The sequence below is a fragment of the Charadrius vociferus genome, unplaced genomic scaffold (genome assembly GCF_000708025.1).
Source record: "Charadrius vociferus isolate BGI_N301 unplaced genomic scaffold, ASM70802v2 scaffold756, whole genome shotgun sequence".
In the NCBI taxonomy this organism is placed as follows: Eukaryota; Metazoa; Chordata; class Aves; order Charadriiformes; family Charadriidae; genus Charadrius; species Charadrius vociferus.
The window spans coordinates 1,185,793-1,204,296 of record NW_009648877.1 but is presented as its reverse complement, the minus strand read 5'-3'; the positions used below and the strand labels follow the sequence as shown (position 1 = coordinate 1,204,296).

At 38.4% G+C, this 18,504-nt stretch overlaps 1 protein-coding gene across 1 annotated transcript in view; it reads left to right on the top strand.

Annotated features, from left to right (window-relative positions):
- Window positions 1-10,595: 10,595 nt before the first annotated feature.
- The window catches only part of LOC104288291 (chromosome unknown open reading frame, human C7orf73), a 96,659-nt gene continuing 88,750 nt past the window's right edge, over window positions 10,596-18,504 (top strand). Inside the window, exon 1 of the mRNA XM_009887068.1 lies at window positions 10,596-10,649. Coding sequence (XP_009885370.1) covers window positions 10,596-10,649 — 54 coding nt within the window. The remainder of the gene's footprint in view (window positions 10,650-18,504) is intronic.

Here is an 18,504-nt window from a genome sequence, read left to right as displayed (position 1 = left end):
AAAACCAGCCCATAAAGCACAGAAATTAAAATCTTCCATGGCAATGTTTTACCTGTGGGAAACAAATTTAAAAGCCAACAAACAAAGTCCCCAGCTACTATTGCGTTTGTGTCGCGGTTAACAAAGTGCATATCACAGACCTGCTCAGCTGCCTTGTTTCTGAACACACCAGCAGCCAAATGAAAAGACAGCAAACAGGACTTGGTATATCTCCACTGAGGTCAGTGGTGTTTCTTAAATTTACAAGCAGAAAAATTGGCTCGGTGGTTACATCTTTTCTAACCTGCATGCAAAAGCTTTCATGAAATATTATGAATCCTTTTAACAACCCACTGACTTATATGCTTTATTATGCTCTGCAGTGGTGTTAACCTCTGAAAGATGCTATAATGTGACCCATAATTAGAATTTGACATATAAAGTGAACTGTAATAGGACTGCTGAAGTACAGTTCCCTGACATCTAGCTTCTAAGAATTTCAAGAGAACCATCAAGTGCCAAGTTGCCTTGCTTCTTCTCAAGTAATTGAAACCCACAGAGGGTGGCGTTTGCTGACAGTAAAACTCCTTTCTGTGCAGCCAAGCACAAGGTCTGCATATCACACTAGTACTGTGTTTGCCAAATTTTGAAGACTGAAATGAGCTTAATGTGGCATGGGGGCTTACGCTTGCCCTTAGGCTGCCTGGGGAGGCTCTGACATATTTTCCCCACATTTTTACTTCATTGTAATTTGCTGGGTGTTTTGGAAGTCAAAGCTGAAACATATTAAGGAACACTTCTGTATTCTCACATAAATTGTAAGTTACAATGGTGCTCTCCCCTATTTTACAGTCAGTGCAGCCAAGACTACCATCATCCTTCATGTCTTAGATCAGTTATTTCTTATTTGAGGGTACCAGGTCCAGGAAAGACATCACAGAATCACAGAATCACAGAATCGTTAGGGTTGGAAGGGACCTCTGGAGATCATCTAGTCCACCACCCCCCCCCGAGTAGGGTCACCTACAACAGGTTGCACAGGACAGTGTCCAGGTGGGTTTGGAATGTCTCCAGAGTCGGAGACCCCACCACCTCTCTGGGCAGCCTGTGCCAGTGCTCCACTACCCTCAAAGTAAAGAAGTTCCTTCTCATGTTAAGATGGAACTTCCTATGTTCAAGTTGAATCACAGAATCACAGAATGGTTAGGGTTGGAAGGGACCTCTGGAGATCATCTAGTCCAACCCTCCTGCCAGAGCAGGGTCACCTACAGCAGGTTGCACAGGACAGCGTCCAGGCGGGTTTTGAATGTCTCCCGAGTGGGAGGCTCCACCACCTCTCTGGGCAGCCTGTTCCAGTGCTCCATTACCCTCAAAGTAAAGAAGTTCCTTCTCATGTTAAGATGGAACTTCCTATGTTCAAGTTTATGCCCATTACCCCTCGTCCTATCACTGGGCGCCACTGAAAAAAGACTGCTCCCATCCCCCTGGCACCCTCCCTTTAAGTATTTGTAAGTATTAATAAGATCCCCCCTCAATCTTCTTTTCTCTAGACTAAAGAGACCCAAGTCTCTAAGCCTTTTCTCATATGAGAGATGTTCCAATCCCCTAATCATCCTTGTAGCCCTTTGCTGGACCCTCTCCAGCAGATCCCTGTCTTTCTTGAACTGGGGAGCCCAGAACTGGATGCAGTATTCCAGATGCGGCCTCACCAGAGCAGAGTAGAGGGGGAGGATGACTTCCCTCGACCTGCTGGCCACACTCTTCTTGATGCACCCCAGGATGCCATTCGCCTTCTTGGCCGCCAGGGCACATTGCTGGCTCATGGTCATCCTATTGTCCACCAGGACTCCCAGGTCCCTTTCCACAGAGCTGCTCTCCAGGTGGTAAACTTTCTTGTTCTTATCCATTACCTGCATCACAAATTTTCCTTAACAGATTCCAAAAATCTCCTGGAGAACAACCTTGGCCCTCTTGCCCTTTCCTCTACCCCGCAGAGCCCTGTAGTCATTCATGATGTGTTAAAGTTTTCCTTCACCGGTATCGTTGATGATGAGGGTTCATGGGCTGGACAAACCCTTGGCAACTTCTCCATGACATCCTGGATCTGGATGACAGGCAAGCAGCAAACCTTGGGCAACAGCAGGTCTGGCCAGTGGATGGGTGCCGCTGCTCACTGGCTCTTACTCGCGTATCAGATCAGCCTCCCAAATGCCTCCCCCACTAAAGCTTGTCCCTCCTCTCCTGCTGCCAGCTCACACTCTCCTTCCATCACTGCACATCCAGCAGGAGGTCACAAGCTCCCAGCCAGTTCCCATCATCATGGGACCCCCGCCCGCTGACCCCAGCTATGCTTGGTGCAGGGGGCCACGTCCTGTAGCATCTCCCCATTATTATGTTGACTTTTACAGTCTGATCTAGTTTCACGCAGTGCCCTGGGGCTCACAGCATGCCCTGCTCCAGGCCAGCGGCCACATCAGCTCCTTGATTGCCCCCTTGCACTCCCTGATGTCCTAGGTAGGAGGCAGGAGCCTGAGCACGAGTCCACTCTAACCTTCCCTAGAAGATTACCTGCCTGGCAGGCAACTGCTTGTGCTATTTTCTGTTTCTCAGCCACGGTGGTTGCACCAGCTGTGCACCCACCCAGTCTGCCATGTGTAGCTTCTTCCTGCGCCATGCTGTGAGCACAGGCAATTCAGCTGTGCTCACGCAGTCGGCAAGAAAGCCGTTCTCCCGAAGCACACATTGCTGAACAATAAAGGATAAGGATGTGTGTTGTGCAACAAGGGGAGTGAATGATGGTTGGGTCACGCTTCATTATTCTCTTGGCTTTGAAAAAGTGAGAAATAATCATTGATTTAGTTTTCGTATGTGGTATTTTTACTTGGTAGCCATGGCACCTGGAGTTTTGGTTACGTGCTTCTTCTCTATGTTGTGCAAAGAACCAAATAAATAAATACTGCTGCTGTCTTCCTCTGGAGACTCCATGGGGCTGGCAGAGACATGGATACACTTCCCGACAAGAAGACTTCGTGCTCTGTTTGGTCTTGGTGGTTTTGTTGTTGTTTCTTTATTCCCTGAATAGCAACCAGTGAACCTCAGAAGTAAAAGACAGGCATATTTATGCCATTTCAGTTACAGCAGAATAAATAGCTAGTTGTGACTACTGCCTGTTTGTGCCACATCAACATGTAAATCATCCTACACCTGAGCTCAGAATTGCCCTGGGGCCCTCAGCCTGGGAGTGGGAAGAGATAAAATGAGCATTCATTAAAAGAAAAGAAAAAAGTCACCCTGTCACGATCCATCACTCTTCCCCGTGCAGCTCAGTGCTGTACTGCTTTAGTATACCTGCCTCCGAAGGGGAAGACTAACCTTTGGGAAACGTGGTACGATGACAGCTTCATATTTTTGGTACTTCCGTGCAGGGGTGTAAAAAATAACAGAGACTTTGTGCGTGCCTGCTCTCCAGGCTGTGCTGGGAGATAGCCACTTCATTTCTTCAGCACAACAATCGAACCAAATGAGCATGATTGCAGTAATCAAGACATTAACTGGATATAAGTGAGGTAAAGTTTGCAGGGAAAGAAAATATCCAGACCCTGAGATGCTCAGCCAATACTTTGTAATGAATAACTCATATGAGACTTTTTGCCACTTTTTCTTCTTTGTGAATCATCCCTAAATAGAAATTTTCTCTAGTGCGTTAGTTAACTAAGAGTACTAATCTTAGCATTGTATCATTATAATTCCTCTTCTGTACCTGATTCACAATCAGTTGATTATGACTATCTGTTATTCTGTATTTCAATTACTCAGGTAATTTTTCATTCCTAAAATATTGATTGTCTATTGATGCTCATAACAATTTTAATCTTCACTTTCTACAAATATTCTCCGATATTTGTGTACAACTACATTATTGAATATTTTTGCAAGGAAATACATTTGGTAAAATATTAATGGAAAAAACACCCAAAAGACATACCTTCACTAAAAATTCTGGGTATAGTCTTTGCTACATACAGAACAGTATTTTAAAGGAACATTCAAGTTACAGGGCTTTAAAAGTTTGGAAATGCTAGATTAGTGGCTATCTGAGAATTATACATCTCGCCTTCTACTGTGTCTTTCCTATAGCCCTTTTGTTGTTTGTTTTGATGCTTTGGTATGGTTTGGAATTTTTTATTGTTATTATTTTCTTCTGCATTATCTTTATTTTTGTTTCTCCTAACCCAAGCAATATTTATTCCATTTGAAAAGAATTAGACAAATGACCAGGTCACATTCTTTTAATTTTGCCCATTTTTGACTTATGGCTACCAAAACTTTGCAGCCATCAGGAAAAAAACCTACTCAACAATTACTAGTCCTAGAAATATCGTGATGCAGATATAATTAAGAATAGACCTTTTAGCTGAAATTAATAATTTAATCAATGAAGGAAAAATGTAGCAACGAATCATATAGACTCATTTTCTCTAGAAATATTAGTAAAACATGACTATGAAAGAAGTTGAAGAATAAAAGATTGTGTAGAAAAAGAAAATTTAATGTAACAAAGTTTAAAAATTAATGGAAAATTTTGGCAATTCAGCTGCAATAATTCTTCTACAGAAGGTTTCCAAGAATATTACATACAGGACATTTTTCACCAAATTGTCCAACTATATGTGCAAAATGTGCATTTCCATGTGCAAACTGGATTTACAGAACAAGTATTAGCTCACAGCAAATTGCAACTTCATGTACCTATCTGTGCATTGAACAATCTATACTATAACTGTAAACTTTCCTCTTCTACATGAAATTGTCTCTGTTTTTTTAGTGTACTATACAAAACCGTTCAATTTAGATGTCTGTGGGAAAACTTCTCCCTGGATGTGTTTTGGAAGAGATCGAATTATAGCTTAGTTAACCGCAGAGTTTTTGCAATCATCTACATGCAAAAAAAATATGAGGATAACTTTATATGCCCGTGCTTCTAAAAAAAGGCTGTCAGCTGCTGCCATCAAAAAAGAAAGAAAAAATCATAGGAATACAAGAGCAGTAAATGTGTTATGTTGTCATGACAACTGCCATTTCTAGTCTGGAGAGCTGAGAGAGAAAACATGCACGCACAGAGGAATAAGAGAAGAAACTTTATAAGATGTCCAGGCCAAAATTAGAATTGAGCCAAACTGTCTCAAATATTCCCAAGGAGAGATGAAAAGCATTTGTTGTATTTATTGATTGATATTGAAAAATGTTAAGAAACATGCAAGTACAAAGGAAAAAAAATCACTTTCCTGAAATGTTAAGTACTTGTGGAGTGTTTGGAAGGAAAGACAACAGTATTAGAAGAAGGAAACCTGAACGCAAGTTTCCACCGTTCTAGGTTTTTTGAAAGCAAAAGGATTTCCATGTTATTTTAGCTTAATTAAGTCATGGACACAGTGATGATATGTTATTTGTAAGGATAAATACCTTTCTTACATTTCCAGAACTTGGCTTTATTATGAGCACAGTTTGTGACATGCACTGGGATTGATTCAACATCCAGAAAAGGAGACGCCTTGCGTAGCGAGGATTTATCCTTTGACTGATTTCACTTAGGTACACTAACAGGGAGTTAAAACTTTTGATGCCACTTTGGTGCCACTGTTCTCCGAGAAACTCTGAGAAGTTTCATAAAGTTCAGGGAAGTCTTCTCAAAGTCATAACACTGAGTCAGGTTAAACAATATCCTATTGATCACATCTCATGCCAGGAAAGAAATTTTTTTCCCCTCAGTCATTGAGTGTATTAAAATTATTTGTACTTGGTAAGCTTGGATTGTAAAGCTCAGGCAAAAGAAGCAGAAACAAATCTCAAAAATTGGATATATCTCAAACAAGCCATATGAGGATAATACATGCCACAATCAACACTGGAGCTTCATAGTTGGGTGACATTTATCCTTGTAAGTGTGGAAAAATAATAAAAAATTAGAAAAAAAAATTAACTAGAATAAGACAATATACTTTAAAATACTTTTAAAATTACACGTTGTTTGCGTTGCCTTACTGCTGAACTTTTTTTTTCTGAACCAGATCATCTTGCAAAGAGTAGCAAAAAAAATGCACATTACTATATCCCTTATTTTTTTCCCACTCCCAAAAATGATTTTGGAAAGATCTTTATTCTGCTTGTGCAATTTGTACATTTTATATGAAATTCCATATACTTCTTCAAATTATGCCTGAAACAAAACATTTTCCTGTGCTGAAGCTAGCCTTACTGAGAAGGAAAGGAGAAAGCTGGGGGTATTAATAATTAAGCAGAGGACCTCTGGAAGCAGGAGGAAGCCAGGAAATCACTGAAACTTGTTTTAGGATCCAGAAGACAATTACAGCTTTGATAATAATAAAAGATTCATAAGCAGCAAGGTCTATAAAAGGCTTTGCAGATACTTGCAAAGTGAAAGGAAGAAAAAATAAAAACAGATTCATTACTTAATAGAACAGGAAGCTAAGTAACGAGTTATGCAAGCTTATGTTCTCAGTGAACTCCCTGATTCAATTTTTACACAAAGACATTCAGATGCAACCAGATGCTTAATGCAATTATATTAACAGTGCACAGGTGTGCAGATCAGAGTAGGAAAAAAGAATAGAAAATTTCAGTGTATTACAGAATTTATGGTAAGCAGCATTCTGGTGTTCCGGGCCTGATGAAAATCATTGGGAGGGTTAGTTAAACTTTTAACTTAGCATTTGATTGCTGTTGTTGTTATTGGAAGAAAAGGAGGGCCCGGGAGACTGGAAAAAAAGGGGTCTTTATTTAAAAAAAAATCAGTATAGAGTGGGATAAAGAATTAAGATAATTCAGATTTACTTTATTAACAGGAAATAGGCTTAAATGTTTAAAAAATAATAATATATAGGCATGTAGGAGAGAGTAAGGAGTAATTAAAGAAGCAAACTCTTTGCTTGAGAAGCAACTTCTCCAAGCAAATCAAATATTCATCTTAGCATGGTGACCAATACAAACATAAATACAGATGCAGTATTGTCTTAACTTTAGTAAGGCTTCTGATACCAGCTCACAGAATTAGGAAATATGGTTTGGGTAAGGAAACATGGTTTTAGAAAAATTGCCATAAAATGGGCATATACTTTGTTGAAAAATTCTGCTTAGGTATAACTGTAACGAATTTCTGTTAAAAAGGGAGTCAAATAAAATCAGTCTCTTCTCTGCCCAAGTTTGTGCCACTATTTCCATTAATGATTCAGATGATAAAAAGGATAATATACTTATAAAATACACAGTTGACTCAAAGAAGAACAGATCAAAATATTTTCAGAAGACAGGATCAGATTCCAAAATAATCTCAGTAATTTGGAAAAATAGTCTAAAATCAAGGACAGAAAAATAGATAAAGACAAGAGTAAAGTCTGTAAGAAGGATAAACAAAATGCATAATTACAAAATAGGGAACTCGAGGCTCTTTGGCAGTATAGCAGAAAAAGTATGGTGAATTATTCTGAATTCCAAACCAAAAAACTCCCAACTCTCATTCTGGGATATCTTACAGATTTACAAGGCACAGAAGACAACTTTTTCATTAAACTCAGGTGAGGCTTTGCCTAGAATAAAGTTTAGTTTGGAAACACAGTTTAGGGGATCATTTGGAAAAATCAAAAATTCAGAAAGAAGAATCAGTGGATTAAAAATTAAGTTTGAAGGAGCAATATCTTAAAGATCTGGTTTATGTCCAGAAAAAGGAAGATGAAGATCAGTGTCTGTGTTTAACCCATTTTCCAATATGGCTACTATGCAAAGGGAAGAACAAATTGGCTCAATTTTCAAAAACATTTTAAATCAGAAAGTACAAAGTATATCTTTCTGTAAGCACAGTTAAGTTCTGGAAAAAGGGAGTTTGAGAGTCTCTGGAATCTCCTTCTTTACAAAACTAAGAAGAAGAAGAAGAAATCTCCAGTCTAGACAAGCATGTTGCTGTGAGCGTGCCATACACATTGGAGCTGAGAGAAGAAGATGGCCTGGATGGTTCTGCCCAGGTAGAGAACCTCTGACTCCAGGTTAGCCCAGACCCTGCTCTGTTTCACAGCAGTTGACAGGAATAATCCAATTTTCAGTTGCGTGCCCAGGGCCCTCCCACCAAAGGGCAGGGAGTAATAGCTCTCCATGTCATTGTGGTGGCACTGGGCACAGAATGTCACTTTCTCATTAATGGAGATATTTCCATACTGGAGACTGCCAAAAAAAGGCACACTAAAAATTAGTTGGGCGTTCGGACTTACTGATTTATTGGAAAAGATTAAAGCTCTGATTCATGAAGATACTTAAGCAGTGTGTGACTTGTACATTTGAGTCATCTCTTAAGTTGAGTATGTCTTATTATAACTACATGTGTAGAATACAATTACTTCCATTAGGGTCTGGTACATCCCCAAATTCATGGTAGAACTCTCTTGCCTTTTGTATGCAAAATCTGGAGAAGCAGAACTTCAGAAAATACATTTCAAGAAATTATCATTGTCAGGGAGCTGGACTGGAGTGACAGAAGTGTCTCTATCCACCTCTCAGACTTCGTCTATCCCATGTGCTGTGTTCACTTTAAGCCTATAGCCCATGTCAATCACTGTAATAAGACCATTATTATTCTGCATCTTTCCCCCTTCTTGTTTGTACAGGTATATATGTGTATGTACCTATCAACTTTACTTTCCCACACCTCAACTCTCTACATATGTATCTTCCTTCCTACTCAAACTCAAAAAACTTGTGACTCTACAGTAACAAAACCCCCAATGATTTCTTCATACAATACAATGACAAATATTTTAAAAACTCTGGGAAATAACCAAGTTGTTCTCACACATTTCAAGTTAAACAAACACTTGCGTTTCCTTCAGCTACTGAGTTTATTTCTTATTGCTTTAGTCCTTGCTTAATCATTTGTCCCTTTTAATTTGTTTGGGTTTGATGTCTGCTTTGAACCAGTGTAACACCCATGGAGAATATATTGTACAGACAAAAGGCCGCGTGAAGTGCCTTAAAAACCCCATGGTTTATGATACTGAATGCAGGGCAAGGAACCAAAGCACGAATCTGCTTAGAGTCAGAAAGGTTTGTTTATGTATTTGAACACAAAATGAAATTCTAACTTCAAGTTATATCCTGTGAGATCAATGATAATTATGTTTGCTTTGCGAGGATAAACATCTCATCTCATTTAACGTGCCTTCGTTTCCATCTTTGCTGCATGGAGCAGATTGAGTATCCCTGTGTATCGCTTTTGGAAATACCTGCCAGCAAATAAAAGGTCAATGCAAACACACACTCTGAAGTATTCTGTAACGCATAAGGCTTACTGGTGATTATATGGCATAAAATTCAACCCACTTCCTAAATACATAAAATCACTAGGTTTTTAAATAAATGACAATTAAAAAAAAAAAAGAACATGATTTATTGGTCATGAAGAGGAAGAACAAGAAATGATAACAGTTCTCTGATTCACTGTGAACGCACATACCTATTAAATAATCCTGATGAATGTAAAAAGCAGCCACATAATTTTCACTCAGTTACAAAAATAGATAAATTGGAGGTTTCTAAAGGATAAAATGAAAGAATAAAGTATTCAAATGTATGGCTCATACATTACATTAACAGAAACAATCCTTAAAATAGTTCTTTTTAGCAGGACAAATACATTAGCATTCTAAAATAAGTATCTGACATGGAGACATAATATGAATGGAAGGGTTGACTGTACTTTTCCCTAGTCTGATGAATTTTTGATAATTTAAGAGTTCATGAGAATTAGATAGTGGCTTGACAGCGCTCTCATTAGGTTTTAGGACACAAATAGTATGTTGCACATATCTGAGTTGCGGAATTACCAAAGTACAGAAGTAACGCAGAGCAGGTCTGTCCCATGCAGCAAAATGAGCGCAGGAACCGACAGCTCCTAATTATGGAGCCTGTTTTGGAACCAGCCTGGAGTTTCAGTGCGGTACAAACCCTGTGCAAGTGCAGCCACACTGCTCCTAGAAGCAAAGCTTCTGCCCGTGTCCATAACATTGTGCAGTGAGGGCGGGTGCACTGGCTTGATGGTGCGGGCAGGGTAACGAGTTACTTCATAGCTCACATCTGATAGTCACAAAATGAATTCTTGAAGGAAAGGAAGTCATGGTGCACCATTCCACGAACTCTCTTTGCTTGCTGTGGCTGGAAAAAAGATTTTTAGAATGAAAAAATGAGGAAAAAACTTTTACAACAAAAAAATAGGTGAAGCAACCTATTTGTTATTTTTTCTACACTGGATTATTACTAAATGCTAAATCAAGTTCAAGGGTTTGGTCCTAGTGTTCAAACTTGTCCAAAAGTTTGTCCCATAGTAATCAGGAAACAGATCATGCTGTCTCAGTGTGGCCTCCCATAGTAACTCCTGTACTCTCCTATGATGGCACTGTTGAATTTACCAGAAAAAAAATGCAGGTGTAAGACAGGAAAATTGACATTCTGTGCTTATAGAGATGTAAAGAGCCACAGACCTCATGGATGTCTGAACAAACATAAAAGACACTTCTCCGTCTTAGCTCTTGGCAATACAAACTCCTTCAGTAACAATGGATGAAGAAACATATAATCCTGTATATGGTGATAAAGCCTACGGAATTATGGTGAGTTGACAGAAAGCTGAGATGAGAAAACTTTTCTTTCAAAATCAGAAAGCCTGGAATTATAAAATGAGGAACTATTGTTCTAAACATTAATTTTCAGAGATCCATCTTCCACAATTCACATAGATTTATTTGGTTCAGCAACTGCAAACAGCTTTCATCAGAATAATTTTGACTTTAAATACTGTTTATTAAATATGTGGAGAAGGCCCAGAAAAAAATTAACAGTCCCAGCGTAAAAGCAATTACATCAGAGTTCTATAAATTCTCAGTGTGAATGTTCTGTAGGCAGAGAGTACATTTATGACTAGGAGTAGAATGACATCTATTTGCTGCTGTGAAGTGTATTTTTATTTGTTGTTGTAGTCTTGTGTGGGAAATAGGTACCTCAAAACTTTATGGTTTTAACCATATTATGCAGTTGACACATATAAGTTGTGGGGGGTTTCTTGTAGGATTACTTTTGATGATGAATAATTGCATAGTATGTTCTAGTGACATCATATTGTGAAAACAAAGCCCTTAAAGAGATCTTTTTTATAGTGAATAATTATCTGTATTGCCTTTATTTTAAGATTATGGATGTTAGGCACAAGTTAATATTTGGCTGGTAATGGTATAAGAACACTGGGAAGAACTATATCTCCAACTAGAATTTAGCTTGATCAGTGCAAATTAAGATTGGTTTTACATGCAGAGTTTTAGTAAATAAAAGGCTGCATTGTTTTTAGGTATCAGATGGTTCTGTAGAACAAATACAATGCTGTTCTCGTTGTTTTTATAATTATCTTTGCAACTTGCCATAATTTTTAAAGCCCAGTCTAAAAACCCATTCACTTAATGAACTTTGGATCAATATTCATCAACACCATACTAACTGATGGTCTAGTCAAAGAAGAACAGAAAATATTTTTTAATGCCTGGTAATCAAACATAAGATGATCAGTTAAAGCAGTTCACTATCTGAACTCTGTAATCAATTTAAAAAAAATCTCTGCATAACTTTTTCTCACTTCTCAGAGCTTAATGGATCTGCATTTCAGTATCAGAAGGCTTTACTCTCTAGCATGATGTACACACACAAAACAATTTTGAAAGAGGAAATTTTGCACTGGATCCTCGGTTGCTTGAGTGAGATAGATAAGAATTCTTCCAGTTCATATTGCATGATTGTGAATTCTCATTTCATTCTTTGCCAGAGCCAGAAATCTATTGAAGTCTTTGGAGTTATGTCAGTTTATATTGGCTGTGATTCAGGGTTTTAACATACAGACTTCTGCTGTAAGAATGCATAGAGATCCTGAACACATTAGCATATGCTGGGTGCTTAAATTTAAGCCTTTTTGAGGTACTGAGGGTTAGACATCCAAAAGTTGAAGCAGAAAAAGCCAGTTTAATCATGCACTGAATTGTAGTCTGTCTATCAAAAGTTTTGTGTTAAGGGTCATTCTGTTTGTTTTGTGAAAAGAAAGGAGAAAGGGCCACAAGAGAAATCTAAAAGAATTTAAGTATACCTCCTTTCCATTAAGTATTTCAGTGCCAGCTTCTTGTCCAAAAGAACAGAGCAGTGTGAAATGGGAAGCTCTGATTTTTCATGTAAGGAAATATTGTATGGTTTGTTTCCATTATTGTTCCAATTCAGCCAGTCTTCATTAGAGAGCAGTCCCATTGATATCTGTGGGAAATTATATAATAACTCCTTTGTATGCCTTCTCTTAAATGTTAAAAGTAATTATCCTGTCCCTTCACAAAGCATTCTACCATTATTCAGAAGAGATCTCAAGAAGTCATGGCCTTATCACAGAATGAACTATGTTTTGTGCACAGCATACCTATTATCTGTGAGAAAAAAAGGTATAATTTGTCCTTTGCCTAGGGCTTGCTGGCATATATTGCACAGCACAAACTCTGAAGGAATAACTTCATTTGTACCACCCCATTTTGGCTTCAAAAAAGAGAAAGAGAAAGAAAGGGATAGGGTAAAATCCATCTAACCTACAACTACTCCCTCACTCAGGCATAGAATGGATTCAAACCCCTCTTAAGTGTAACATCATTGTCTTCATTCAAGACAAAAGGTTTTCTTATTATTAATATTTATATTCTGCTTCAATACAATTTTCTCTGCTGAGGTGATCTCAATAGAACACTTTCCTTGGTCCACAGGAGTTCTTATTCTTTGTTTTCGTTTATTTTAAACTTGTGTGCCTCTGAAGCTTGTGGTCCAGCCTAAATCACAGTTTTCAAAAGGAAAAAGAAGCTGAGGAGGAGGATGATGATGGTGATGATTATTATTATTAATTTTCAAATTCTTACAGTAATGCAGAGTATATTAAATTGTTTGTGAGAGTTTGTGTGTATGTGCATGCATTAAATCAGTGGATTTCAACCAGGAGCCTCAGGTCTCTTAGGAAACTGTATACTACTACTCAGTTACATAAGGCACTGGAAAAAAGAAAGAGCGATAACAGTAGGCTTATTTTTGCTAAATAATGGAAACATCTGCACATCCAGTAGACTGGAACCATCATAGAATGGTTTAGGTTGGAAGGGACCTTGAAGATAATCTTGTTCCTACCCCCCTGCCATAGGCAGGGACACCTCCCACTAGACCAAGTAAATGGACTTGATGTTTCCTAAATTCAATGGTTATATTCCTAATAGAGTGACTATAGGTGGGACAGTTAGTATTTGCATGATGTAGGAATGGGACTGTTGCTCATTTACCTAAAATTTTTGTGCCAGCATAGTATTTGTTCTCTCTGCCTTGGAGTTTCCCCAAGCACTCCTGGCTTTGAACAAACTGTGATTTATTGTATCACAGAGAAGAACGTCACATGGCAGTTCAAGACAGTTGGAAAATAAATAATAAATTAAAAATTTAAAAAGCTTCACTTTTAAACAATTTGCATTTGAAAAGAACTTCTAAAGTGCTTCATTATTAAAGTACTTAACAAGCATATGAAAAAATTTGGTGTGCCCGGCAAAAAAAAAAAGGTAACATTGCTAATTATGTCTGCTTACCAGGGAGTGGGCTTTAGAATATCCTAAACCATTTCAAAAGGATGGTCTCTGTTCTAAATAACTTACAGCTGAAGGAAGAATGGACAGACAAGCAGACAGAGAGCAAAGGAAGAAAGATTCTAAGTAGACAGATCCTTAGCAATGAGTTCGTTTAAGGTGTGACAGGCCAGAGAGACCTATATAGGAGAGAACAGGGAGAAAAATTTGTATATAAGGGCTACACTGAGCAGTCATAACAATGCATAAAGAGTAATCTGAGGTTCTCTAGTGTATTAACATTAAACCTGCATGTAGAGACAGCGTGGCTTATTCTGTTTTCATGCAAACTACTTTCACAACAGCAAAAATCCTTCCACTGTAATCGACTTAATGAGGTTGTGTTAGTCAAAGCAGGGCGTTGAGACAAACAAGGAACCCATTAACAAAAGTAGGAGCAGTCTGCTGCAGGATGTGGTAAGAGCACAGAGTATAAATTATAAATACTCCGGATTGAGTGCAGGTGTATTAGTTAAGCATTAGCAATACTGAATGTGTTTCATTAGCTTACTGTCACAGAAACAGAAGGCCTATGGAATATAATTGTGCAGTAAAGTTAGGGTTTTCTTCAAAGTCTTATGTAGAATAAAATCACAATTTTGCTACCGTCTACAGCCAAATTTTTCCTCCTCTGTATAACCCCAGGGATACAGTTGCTGAATACAGACAGAGAGGGTAATACACTCTATTTTGGAAACTGGCCAGTGAATAGGAAGGGAGTATGGTCAGACACTTTTTCAGTCAATGAGAGATCAGATGAAAACTAGAAAGCCAATGGGTCTGGAATCCTCCTCTGTCAAGGATGAATAAGGAATTGTGTTGCTGCAAAAGGGTAGAGCTGTCTGTGCATCTTTAAGAAAGTCAGGATTATTGCCATCAATTAATCAGATGCTGAACACTAAATTTTGCTGTCAATACCACTATTTCTCCTTGCTTGGTAGAGAAGGAGCTATTTCTTGTTGCATGATTTCAGCCACGTGTCTGATAAATGTCTTGTGAAAATGACAGCTGCAGAAATGCTTTCTCACATGTTTTGAACCCTGAGGATTTGAGCCCAGAGCTGTCCCTGTATTCTCCCACTCCCACCCAGCTTAAGATAGACCAAAGTCACAAACAGAAAAAGAAAGGATTTCTGATGGAGCTGAATGATCTATTAAGACACAGGGGAAAACATTCACCCACGCCATGACATGAAGAGTACTTTTCTTTAATGTAAGGAAAATGTAGCCAAATCAATCTGCTCAGTGCTGCGGGAGGCTTAGGGAAAGGCTTTTTAGCAATTCAATATAATTTAGAAAATATCCAGAGGCTGCTTTAAATGGTTTATATTTTTGCTGTGGTAACAGAGTGTTCCAGAGCTGAAGGATCTTCTATTCACCTCTGGAGCACTCAACAGTTTAGGTCCAAAGCCTTCCCTTGGTTGCACTCTCATAATCTTACCTCTACTGCGATAGCATTGTCATTCAGAGCACTTCAGTTAAAGGCGTGCTGGGTGGTACCTTTCCCTGTTGTGGCAAACATCTTACCTTAATGTGCCACATCAGATACTGGCTCCACTTAGAGGTACAACAAATTGGTTAATCTAAGTTTAGAGACTCCTCTTTCCCATAGCCTATATGCAGCCTTGCTGTAGATACACCATCCGTTGATTTGACGTTCTCCTTCAGTCTACAGAAAGCAGAAATTTTCCCTTCCTGATTCAGGATACCAGTGTAAGTGAATCAAAGTCAATAGGTACGCAGTGTTTCAAGAAGGAGATAGTGACTGGATCACACTGGATCTCATCTAGTTTTTCTCAATCATTAACTCTCTTACTCTGTTTAATGTTGCTAAAGAGTATACATAAAATATGTTGTTATAAATAAGATCAGTAAGTTTTTTATAATATTAAAAAGGATTTAAAATGCCCTGAGATTTCACACCTATGAAAACAGGTTAAGGAGAGACAGAACAGGTCAGTCATGCAAAAATATGGTCAGGTGTTGCACAGATCATAGTCTGTTATTTTTCATTGCCAGATGGCTTAGAAATCTTTCGCATAGCAGGCACACAAGGAAATCATCAGGAAGAGACTAAAAGGATAAGATAAGCTGGAGTAAAAACAAGGGTAAAGAATCCCTCTCCTGTGGAAGGATTTCCAGTAGATTTAGAGTTCTGGCACTACCACACCAGTGCAGAAAATGGGTTTCCACTCAAGTCCTGAAAAATATTTCTATTTTACTGAAAAATTTGGCACAGAATAATATTGTTCTAGACTTTTTTTTTTTTTTTTCATTTGGAATGAAAAACATTAATACTTAGATTGAAACCAACAGTGTGTATGTGTTTGTCCGATTCACTGCTATCACTGATTCTGAAATCCATTTTTCTTCTCTCTCTGCTGTAGCTTGCCAGTTTGAAATGAAAGCTGCCCCTGTTGCATGGCTCAGAGGTATGTAATTCCTGAGAAAGGTCTTTTTGCTTGTCTTTCCTCATTCTGATAAGTGGTGTGCAAAGGGAAGGTGGTGCTGGCAATGGATGATCTGGTTTTTGTTTTCCAAGGGTTATAATCTAATGAAGCTTTGTAGTAACCCTTATAACTGTTTATAAATTGTCTGAAGTAATCAGATTTTTTATTCATTTTTGCAAAGATTTCTCAGTAGAGGAGACTCTTCTTCTACGTGAAACCAAACCTTATGGTTCTGGTCTATTTTATTTGAATGACTGAACTTGCTGGGCAGGTGAAAATTTGCAGTCTTAAATGCTTAAAACTGGAGATGTACCATCATCTTACAAAGAAATAACTAGAGGACTTACAGCAGCTTCTAGTGGACAAAAATTTCCATTTTGGGAAACGGTTTTAGTTGTGATTACCAGCTTGCTGGTGCTAGTTAAATGTTACAAGGCTAATCCTTCTAGTAGTTATAAAGCGATATTCACATCGCTTAACTTTAGCCATCTAAGTTAGGTACCTGAATAAGGAGCCTCGTGTCCTCAAGCTGCCCTGGAGCAAAGTGCATGAATGTAACTTAAAATCCCCTGGAGGGTAATTCAGAGAGTCTGAAGTTGAGGCATTCCAACCCATTCCAGAGAGAAACTGGAATTAGGTGTCGAAATTAAGCAGAGTGACTATACCATCCTTTCAACTTGCTGGTGAGTAGATGGGGAGCAGCCTGTAGTACTGTACCTTTTGCTTTCCTTGGGGTGTAGCAAGGTCTATGGAGCCCTCTGCCCTCCTTGCACCAACAGGGCAGCTGATGCTGATGCTGTGGCTGATGCTGATGCTGCTTAATGCAGTGCAGGGATTTGGAGCCTATGGTAGGTGACAAGGCACTGTAAGAGCTGCTCCCAGCTACTCCAGGATTGAAATTACTATGGATTATTTATGCTAGACCTATTTAAATGTCTGGCAGAAGATAAAACTATGAGAGAGAGAAAATTGCCAGTTCAGTAAATAATATAAAAATTTACTTTAATTAAAAAAAAAACAATGAAAAAAAGTAAGCAAAAAAAGTGCTTCAGGGAGATCCAGTCATAAAACAGTATTATCCTGAAAGTCTAAAGCTTTTAATATTATATGAATTATAAATTATGAAATGCAACAGTCAAAAGATTTCCAGACATTTCCCTGCTGATATATAATCTTCTATCACTCATTGTCACCTTGTGTTTATATCATCCTCTGCACCGCAGAGCTGGCTTCAGACCATAACAGTTAATGCGTTAAGTGCTTTTTTTACCTTAAGATTTAGCATTGTTGTAATCAAAATGTAACAGAAAAATTGTGGTGCGAGACATTTTAGGTGTAGCTGATCTCAACACAGCTTTAGCATTTCACTCATTTCATAACAAAATGATGCAATAAGCATTAGAAAGAAAGTCTAAACTTTCATGGTGATCAGCAGATTTACACCACTCGCAAAATAACTTGGCTAACAGAGTAAAAGATTAGCACATAAACACTTCTGAATTTTCTGGTTTAGATCACAGCTATTGTTAACTAGAATCAGTTCTTTAGCATTGTGACAATTTATATCATTGAGGGATCTCCTTAAGCTTCTTTTGGGCCTTCGCCTTCTGTTTCTTTTACTCTAACAGAGTTTTCACTATCATTTTTTATCCTAATAAGAACAGCCTGACAAACTCTTGTTTACTCACCTAATGTAAATGCAACTGCTCTTTTGATCTGTTGTACTAGCCATTGTATAAATGACAGAAATGTAGTCATGATTTTAAGTCTGAAATTTCCTATCTCCCTTGGACAATAAATATGTCAAAATGTTGAATCAATTTAGATCAAACAATCTAAACAATCTCTTAATAACCACCTACTCACTTATAGACAAATGAGTTCCATTTCCTTCTCTTCTTTCCCTCTCCATCTACTTCAAAGCAAAATAAAGTGGTAGTGCAGCCTATTATTTTCTGGGTTTGCCTTTCTTTAATGAGTCCTATCTTTATTGATCCTTCTGAAAGCTGGGTACCACCTAGCCTAGGTACTAGCCTGTTTCATGGCCAACCCTGTGGTCTGATGTTTAATGGGAGTTCATTAGAGGGACACAGGCAATTTAAAAATCACAGTTTTATGACTCCAAACTTCAGCTCAACCTTTTTTTGTGGCTATTCTTGTACTGGTTCATTAACCATGATGCTGAAAGCAGAGCGAAAATATGGGAATTCTGCTCCTGGTTCTCCCTCAGCCCCTCCAACTCTTCAGTCAGTTCTTTGCCCTTCTAGCTGGAGAGCAACCTCCAGCAGATGCCATGTGCATATGTAATACAGTTTGAACTTCAGTTGGAGCCTCCCTTGTGTTACA